Here is a 9,774-nt window from a genome sequence, read left to right on the forward strand (position 1 = left end):
AGGTGACGTCAGCGAAACCTGACCTTGAAGGAACGCACGTCCCTTGCCAAGAATGAATACCTGGCTTCCTGCAGTGATTGTGGTGACCGTATCTCAGCCTATGGCCTACCACGTTTAAAATCGACAAATTTGTATGGTAATTTTGTTTTCCTCCGTATATTTCCAAACTTATATACGCACATAGAACTGATAATGTACTTTCAGGGTGTCTACTGACCGGGAAATTCGGGAAATTCGGGAATTGTACATGAGTTTCACAACCCGGGAAAAAAACGGGAATTGTACATGATTTTTGCTTAGTGTACGGGAATTTTTTTTCTTTGCTCGTGCAATTTTCAAAGTGTTTTCACTTTTAAATATATCTCAATACAGAAGCCTTCGCACAGACCAATAAGATTTATGTCAGTTGCTTGATCAGAAGTCCAAGAACGGACTGATAATTTTAGCTAAAACATACTAGAGACTCGTAATTGCTTTAGCTTCTAATGCACGTCAATCCGTACTTCGGTCCAGAGATGTGAGGGGAATATTAAGAAGAATTTGCTGGCGACACTGTATTTTCTCTCGCTCTGTTTTTCATTTCGTCAGTAGTTTCAACGTCTCTAGTAATTCACTTTGTTGTTTACCTACCTAATCAGGGCTTACTGCGTAATAATTTACTTTTTTTTCTCTTTAAGGATGCCTTAGTTTTATGTTGCGTGTGTTTACCTAATCAGTGCTTACTACGTAATAATTTACGTTTTTTTCTCTTTAAGGATGCCTTAGTTTTATGTTGCGTGTGTTGTTTACCTAATCAGTGCTTACTGCGTAATATTGTACGTTTTTTATTCTTTGAGGATGCCTTAGTTTTATATTGCGTGTTTTTTGAAGCGGATTTGAAACGTGAGTACCATCATTATTATTTATTGATCTCGTTTACACCCGCTCCTTGAGTAACGTTGTTCAATTTCTGCTGTTTTTAAGTAACGACGTCTGTTATTTACAGCATAATTTGAAGTAGCGCCCTTTTGTCTTCTTTCATTTATGTGAAATTTTATTGTATCCGTTTAATGGCAATGTTATTCGCGTAAGATTAATTCAATGCAACGAATTAATAGTGTGATGAAAAACAAACGCTATTTTGCTTTCCTTAATAACTTTTCGCGTCTTTCAGAGTTTATGGTCTTAAGCATATTTCAGATATATTTCTATAGTTTGCATTATGTAGAAATATCTCCGATGACCGAGTTTTCAGCCACTGTTTGTATTACATTTGGCATGTCAGCAGCTGCTCTGGTGAGCAAAGCCAGAATCTTCCAGGGCTAGTTTAACTTCAGTCATTAGGATTCTCTAGTGGCTAGTTACAAACAAATTGTTCTAGTAAACAACAGTCGGGAATTACGTTAACTGATTAAATAATCTAAATAATAATATAAAGTGTTTAGTTTATGCTTTGTTAAAGCATACTGGAGGTTAAATGTATTTCCTCCATTATAACATACGCGATAGTATCTTGATTAAAATGGTGTTAGGCAAGCATGATTGGAAAACAAATTATTTTCATTGACTAACACACTTATGGAAAAAAAATATATTTGACTAGCGCTCTGTTTTTCACTAACCAATTATGAAATTACTATAGGGGCGGGTGTAGCTACTTTAAATATTAGTGTCTTACAAAGTATTATATGGCCTGTATAAATTCTTATATCCTATTTTACTTGCATTTATAAATACTCCTAATGTTAACTGTCTTCAAAATTTACCCTTTTTTCATTTTTATGTTTTTGTAGATACGTGATTCCTTTATACTTGCCTCAATGGCTAGGCGTATTCGAGGAAGAAATTCATTTCAACCACAATGGAAGGAAGAATTTCCATGGCTGCAAGAAGTCGATGGAAGCAATCATTCTGCCAGGTGTTCAGTCTGTAGAACTATTTTCTCGGTTGAGTCCATGGGAAGAACAGCTGTTGTCAGTCACTCAAGTGGTAACAAACACAAACTTAGATTAAGTAGCTCTGAGAAGTCCACCTCTCTTGACACGTGGACTACAAAAGCCGGTTCAGTTCATGTGGCAACTGCAGTAGCAAATGCTGTAGCTGAAGCTTCCTCTGTGTCTTCACTATCGAAGCTCCCTTCATTAGGTTTGGGCTCTACTGTTGCTAGCAGTTGTGAAGTTTCACAGGTAGGGCACCAAGTAAAACAGCATACTGTATCAACCAACCGTGGTTTAAGTAGTTATCTTAAAAGAGATGAAGTCACACGTGCTGAAACATTGTGGTGCCTCCAAACAGTCATGAACCACGATTCCCTCAGAGGAGCTGCTAGTAGTGTTAGCCTCTTCAAAAGAATGTTTCCGGACGATTATATTGCTAACAGCATGCAACTTCAAAAAGATAAGATTTCCTATGTTATAGTATATGGTCTATCTCCTTACTTCCATAGTGAACTTAAAACTCGCATTAACAGTTGTGACTTTTTTAGCTTGGGTTTTGACGAAAGCATGAATAAAGTAGCACAAAAGCAACAAATGGATTTGTCTGCAAGATTCTGGGACATTTCACAAAACAGAGTATGTTCTCGTTATGTAACATCAGTGTTCCTGCATCACACCACTGCTGAAGATCTTCTTAAAGCTATAAAAGCAGGCCTAGAAGATTTGGATTTTTTGAAGATCATTCAATTGTCGATGGATGGTCCTAATGTAAATTTCAAATTATTGAAACTTTTGGCTGAAGATACCCGATCTTTTCCAGATGCTCCACAATTTCTTGACATTGGATCTTGTGGACTGCACACTGTTCATAATGCATTTAAGACTGGTATCAAGAAGACTTGTTGGGACATAATGGAGTTCTTCAGAGCTTTATACTATTTGTTCAAAGAGGCTCCGGGTCGACGAGGCGACTATACACAGGCCTCTGGATCTAATGTGTTTCCTCTGAAGGTATGCTCAATCCGCTGGGTTGAGAATGGAAGAGTAGCAAAAAGAGCTAGGGAAATGTTGCCACATGTTGACAAATACATAAGTTCAGTTAAAGGCACAGCCAAGGAACCAACATGCCGTAGTTTTTCAACAGTTTCAAAGGCAATTAAAGATAATCTTCTTACAGCTAAAATAGCTTTTTTTGAGGGACTGGCTGAAAATGTGGAGGAATTCTTAAAGGAATTCCAATGTGATGCTCCAATGGCACCATTCCTCTATGATGCTTTAACAGTTTTAGTGAAGCATGCTATGACGAAAATTGTCAAGAAGAATGTTCTTGAGAGTACTTCTCTTCAAAAAATAGACGTTTTGAAGCAAAATGAGAGCAATTCATTTATCTGTCTTAAAGACATTAAAAATGTTGACCTTGGTTATGGGACAAGGTTAGCTTTGGGAAAGTGCAAGAACGTCTCCGAAAAAGATATTTTACTCTTTCGTAAAGATTGTCGCACTGCTCTACAGCATTTTGTAGTAAAACTAATGCAAAAGTCTCCTCTGAAATATCCTTTGACCAAAGCATTAAATTGTCTGAACCCGTGCCACATGTCTACAAATGCTGATGCTTGCAAACAACTTACATCTGCTCTTGAAATTGTTCTTAAAGCAAATCTTTTTTCTGCTACCACAATAGAAAGGGCTGACCGTGAGTACAAGGTTCTGTGTTCACAACCACTTGTAATGGAAGATCTGAAGACATATTCACGATCCGAGACTCGACTGGACGCGTTCTGGATGAAGTTGATAGATGGTAAAAAGGAGTATGAAAACCTCGTTCCAGTAGTTAAACTTCTCCTAACCGTATCACATGGGAATGCACCCTTAGAGCGTGGATTTTCTGTAAATAAAGAGATTTTAGTAGAAAATATGAAAGAAACGTCTGTCATTGCACAGCGTCGTATTTATGACCATGTAACCTATGAGGGTGGATTGATGAAACTTGACATTACAAAACCCATGATTCTTTCAGTAAGAAATGCGCATTGCAGGTATACAGAAGCACTCAATGAACAACGACAAGCGAACGCAGATGCTATGAAACTTTCGGAGGCAAATAAACGTGCTGCTGCTGAGCTTCGAGAGCTTAAGGAGAAGAAAAGGAAGTTGATTGAGGATGCTGAACGAGAAGTGTCCATCATCAACGAACGTGTTAAGGAGCTGCAGAAATAAGTACCATAACTTACTTAGAATTGAAATCGAGTTTTCGGACTATTGTGGACCTGTGAAATAATTTAGTCATTTACAAAAAATTGAAGGCTAGAATTTAACTTTTCATAAAAATTGTATTTTTGTGTTATCAATGGTGTAATGTATAAAATATTACAAGGTCACTTATGTTTTTATCATAATTTGTTTTGAAAATAGTGTCGTGTAGTGTGTTTATATTGTTTGTATAAATGTCACAGTGTTGAGGCAGAAGTGTTATAAGGTATACAGCTGAACTTTATCAGGATACGTTACTAAAAGGGTTGTTACCACGGACAGGTTTTCAAATAAACCTTTTAAGACCAAGTGTTCAGGCATGTGTATGTATGCTTGCATATGTTTGTAAATTTTGTTTAATCATCTTTATTTTTGTAAATCTTCTGAATATCTTTGCAAATTAAATTTTTGAAACTTAGAAATTACTATAATTTAGTTTCTGTTATGTTAGTAAAGTGCAAAACTTTTGTACAGGAATTTTCTCAGAAGTGTACAGGAATGTACAGAAATTGTACAGGAATTTTGCTAGCTCAGTTTGGTAGACACCCTGACTTTGTGTTCCGTTGTTTTGTATGCAGTTAGTATAAATGCAATTGGAAATCTAAAAATGACTATATAGAAAACGATTAAGGTAGTGGATTTTTAAAATAAACATTTATACAAACAGTGTTAACGTTACTTTAAAATGACTTGAAAGGGGATTTTCCATTTTAATACTTATATTTTTTTAATAGAAAATAAATAACTTTGTTAGGTATCATGACGTTTCCTTATTTTGAAATGTCTTTCTTTTCACGCTGTCGCATTTGTGTTTCGGCCATGTACAGATTTTTTTTTTCCTAGCCTAAGTTAATTCTAAGTGTGTAGGGGAGGGTCCAGGTTAGGGGAGGACCTAAGTGTGTCTCAGGCCGAAGCCTATACACTCTACCATGCGGGTTTTTAACCATGCAGGACAAGGGCGCGTGCATCATGTGCTTATTGGGGTTTATTGGCCAGCCATGGCTGCGATTGGCGCCATGACTGACGCCCCATTGGTCGCCTAGCTTAAAAGCTAGCTAAGTGTGACCCAGGTAAAACCTGCATAGACACAGGGAAAACCCTGGGCCGGTTCATGCGGGGATCAATTAACATGCATTAAGCAAGCAGGTAACTACTGGACAAGAGGAAGAAGGGTCCAGGTAAGAAGAGTTGGAGGGGCTGAAAATCAACCTTGGTGGAGTTGGGTGCTTGGGCCTTGCGGCCCGCATTTAAAGTTGGGAGCTCCTGGGTTATTATTAGCCAGGGGCGCATGCGCCCCCAGGGGCGGGCGACTTCACGTCAGCCCAGCCACAGCTGCCCAGGCAGCCACAGTTAAGACAGAAGTGGGCAGACGAGCCAGTAAACCGGCTCGAACTGCTGGCTCTCGGAGCGAAAGGCAGCCTGACATTGCGCCATCTTCATCTTCCTTCTTCCAGTCAACAGCCAACGACCTTTCAAGCCAGGGTGGGGGTAAGTCGTTCAGGCGAATGAAGTATCTTGCGAGTCGGACCCTCTTGCCCCCCAAATTCCCGGGTCGGTTGAAGGTCGCGCCGCCCAGGCTACCACTGGCTCCAACAGGGCCCCAACTTGAAGGCGCCGCCATCTCTTCCTTCAGAATTCCGATGCTGTTCAGTTCCATTGCGCGCGCGGCAGTCCACAGCTCCGCAAGTTCCAGCCCGCAGTTCGTCTACACTTCGCATCCAGGGCACATCGAGCTCCCCTGCGGTGCCTTCGCCGACGAAGCTGCTTTCTGCCGCGCGCCGAGCTACATTCAGGCTACCTTTCTCCCCGACAGCCGTGATAACGACTCCACAGGCCGGCCATTGGTCCGCGGACTGCTATTGGTTATTCACAGCCACCCCAGCGAGATTGCAACTCTCGAGCTGGGCTCCCGTATCCGCCACCCGCGGGACGCGGTCGGTAGCAGTTGGCGCTGCTAGGCCGCCCCCAGCACGCACACAAAACCAACACGCACTGCCAGCCTTCGGTTACCCAATAGGTCGCAGGGAACTCCCAGCCAACAGCCCGCGAGAGAGATGCGCACGCCCCGAGAGACGACCACCGACCGCCATGTACAGTGGTTCACGAACCTGTAAACCGCGAGGAATACGTGGGTCAGCGGAACTCCCCTGGAATGTGGGGGCAACAAGCTGGGCTCGTATACCTGCTGGCAGCGCGGCAACAGCGCGCCCCAGGAGACCCTAATGTTGGGGGGGGGGGGGGGGGCGTGTCGAGCCGCGCTGGCTGCAGACACGGTAACACCAGACACTGTGGCACCTGCAGTGCTGCGGGCTGCGTCCGATATATTCTCAGAATGTCAGGCGCAAAAAATACATGCACCGTTTGGATAGTACAAATCTGCTGTAATTTTATTACAATCCAACATTTTGAAACATAATTCAAAGAATTAAATCTGAGCGCACTTCGCGCATATTCCCATTTTGATATAGATTTAACCATGGAGTTTTTACAGTCTAATGAAAAATGATGTTTTTACATGCCTGCACACTTTTTTCGTATCAATTTATGAGCAATTTCAATTAATTTTCTCCAATAGATTACTAAACATACTTCAGTTATACCAAATTTTATCGACATAGCTTGTTTCGTTTTCATGTTTTTTCGGATCCAAGATTGAAAAAAAAATCAATATTTGATTGCCATTTATCTAAAAATTATGTGCCTAGATAATCTCAAATTTGGTACCTGAGATGCTCTGCGTAGGATGAATAAATGTCATAAAGAAAAACAGAAAACATTTTTGCGAGCAGCCCCCTTAAGAGGCCACTCCAGTGTTTCAGGGGCACTACGCAACCCGCGTTAACCTCATAAGATTCAATGCTATTTTCATTTTGCTTATAACTTATTAACTAATATAGATTTCGAAATGATGCTTGCTTGATATGTAAGACAACGATGCTCTTATCAAAGCCCCTTTCTTCGAAAACGTGCATAAATTATGGTTCAAACCTAGACAATACACTTATGCATATTAGTAAATATTAGAATAAAACCATAATTTATGCAGGTTTTTGAAGAAAGGGGCTTTGATAAGAGCATCGTTGTCTTACATATCAAGCAAGTATTGTTTCGAAATCTATATTAGTTAATAAGTTATAAGCAAAATGAAAATAGCATTGAATCTTATGAGGTTAATTTGCGTAGTGCCCCTGAAACACTGGAGTGGCCTCTTAATGGACCCGCCTAGTCAGGAGTGTATGTGTTGTGTTAGTAAGGCGGGATGATAGAGTGGCGCTCTCTGGTGCTTCTAAGGCGGTAAGAGCAAGACTCTGAACTGACGTGCAGTCTTCTCGTCGTGATAAAAAAAATGGGAGTAAAAAGGTAGAAAAACAATAGTTCCTCAGAAGTTTATTTTAATTTATAAAATCTTGACACCTTGGAGTTAATTAACAGAGCTGTGGGGAAGTCTTGTTAACTCTACAGTTGTTGGAGTGATATTTCGTTGAGGCTGACATTTCAGTGTGCGACGGAAATAAAACAAACTGCGTGAGCACCATGCCTCGGAAGTTGAACAAGATTGGTTTTTAACGCGCGTGCGTGATTATGCTACACCTACCCCTTAGCCGAGGTCATCCAGATAGCCGACCGCATGTGGTGGCATTGACCCGTATGTGTTCGCGTTCACGAACATCGGTGGACGTGCTAAGCGCACCGGTGTTTAAATGAATCTCTTGTAATTGGAATATATTTCGTAAACATCACTAGTAAACGCTTAAAATACGTCTTAATCCTGGGATTACAACATAGATATTAAAAAAATAAATTATGCATGGATGAATATTGTCTTTTTATCTCGGTGGTTAAATACGTGGTTTTCAGCTTCAGAATACCCTCGCAAACAATTCATCCATGTCTATATTTAGTTTTAGATAATTATTTCGTGGAGTGGGTTTATCTCCCCCCCCCCCTTCCCTAATGGGACCGCCACTGCAGTTGATCAGGGATGCAGCGGGGGCTTATCTGCCCGGGCCTCGCCGCTCCGTCGCCCTAATCGACAGCGGCTGGCTGCGGCGTAATGGGATCTCGTATTGCGGTTAGCGAGCACTCGTGCACTCTCTCAGGACCAGACACTGGTTGGTTAAGTCCTTTATTAGAGTTCGTGGTATAGTCTGCGTCACGTAAATATTGCTCTCAGATTTTGTGTATCTATCTGCAACCGTTGTTCCTTCCAAGTGTTTTAACTTCGGGTGATGCTTTGCAAGTGACGAGATCTGTAAACCCATTGGCCTCTTTGGCGGGGGGGATGGGGGGGGGGGACATGTCCCCTCCAAATTTCCTTGTGGACACAGGGACGGGATACAGGGACAAATTTGTATGCTGTTTCGATTCATTACAAGTTTCTATTCTGTTTGAGGTAAACTTAGAACACTGTTTTTTTTCTTTTTAATTTTCATTATTTTCAATTTTCTATGATTCTCAGAATAAATATCTTTCATTTAAGAAATGTTTTGTTTCTGCCTCTTAGAATTAAGTGTGTTTTGTGTGCTATTTTCCCAAGTGTGAATTCTTTCGTCCCAAAGCATTCTACACAATTCTTCATTTAACATTACGTTGTTACTATTATTATCATTACATTACATAAAATACATTTTATTTGGATATTTTTACTTCTATTCGCCAAATATATTTACATACCATGTCCCCCCTAAATTTACTTACCAGAGAGGCCCATGGGTAAACCTGTAGAGTTTTACGCTTATGAAAAATTGTGGGGCATGTGGTTGTCACTTGAAAATTCGCCGGCTTAAGGAGCCTGCCTAGCGAGGAGTGTATTCGTGATAGTAAGGCGGTACAAGTGCGACGCTCGCTGCTGTTTATGGCGCGGTATCGCCTCTAAGAGCAAGGCTGTGAACCGGCGTGCAGTCTTCTCGTTGTGCATAGGGCAGCTGTGAGATTTGAGTGGTGACCGTAACATTATGGCGGGGAAATGAAGATAAAATTTTAATGCAAGTTCTTTTAAGTTATTTCAAGGCTCTACCGGGAGTTCCATGCCTACAAATTGTTCTCAGAACTCGTCTTTCGGCCATTTTCGTTCTTTAAAAAAAGGTTTTAGAACGAAATAGGAAACGGAACCACCCATCAGCCCTCAGTGTATCCTTAAATGCTTTTCTGAAACGGACACCACTCGAATATCTTCTTCAGTAGTTTTTAAATCTAGTTATTACTGAAGCTCTGTACACCGTATGCGTGCCCAGATAGGCGGGTGCCTTAAGTAACACCTTGTGGCAGGCAGTGGCGGATTTACAAATTTTCCAGGTATAGGCTGCAAAGTTTTTGCCGCCCTTGCCTCTACAATTTTCATGTCCTAGATTAAGTTCGTTACAATCCCTTTTTGCGCGATTTTTTGTTGGCAAAATCATCGATTATATCGTCGTAAGTAATATTGTTCATTAATTCCGACTCTATGCACAAAAGTGCTAAAGCGTTTAATTTTTCTTGGCTCAAGGTCGATCTCAGATAATTTTTTACCCTTTTTAGACAAGAAAAACTTCTCTCACCCGAACAATTTGTCGCTGGTGTACATAAGGCCATACGAAGGGCTATGTCCAAGTTCGGATAAACGTTCTGC

The 9,774-nt window shown here is 40.9% G+C and overlaps 1 protein-coding gene across 1 annotated transcript; it reads left to right on the forward strand.

Annotated features, from left to right (window-relative positions):
- Positions 1-206: 206 nt before the first annotated feature.
- LOC134534732 (uncharacterized) lies at positions 207-4,594 on the forward strand. Its single transcript, XM_063373233.1, has 2 exons — positions 207-882; positions 1,773-4,594. The coding sequence occupies exon 2, from the start codon at positions 1,800-1,802 to the stop codon at positions 4,131-4,133; it is 2,334 nt and encodes a 777-aa protein (XP_063229303.1). The 5' UTR covers positions 207-882; positions 1,773-1,799; the 3' UTR covers positions 4,134-4,594.
- The last annotated feature ends 5,180 nt before the right edge of the window (positions 4,595-9,774 follow it).

Source organism: Bacillus rossius, chromosome 8, assembly GCF_032445375.1.
Source record: "Bacillus rossius redtenbacheri isolate Brsri chromosome 8, Brsri_v3, whole genome shotgun sequence".
In the NCBI taxonomy this organism is placed as follows: Eukaryota; Metazoa; Arthropoda; class Insecta; order Phasmatodea; family Bacillidae; genus Bacillus; species Bacillus rossius.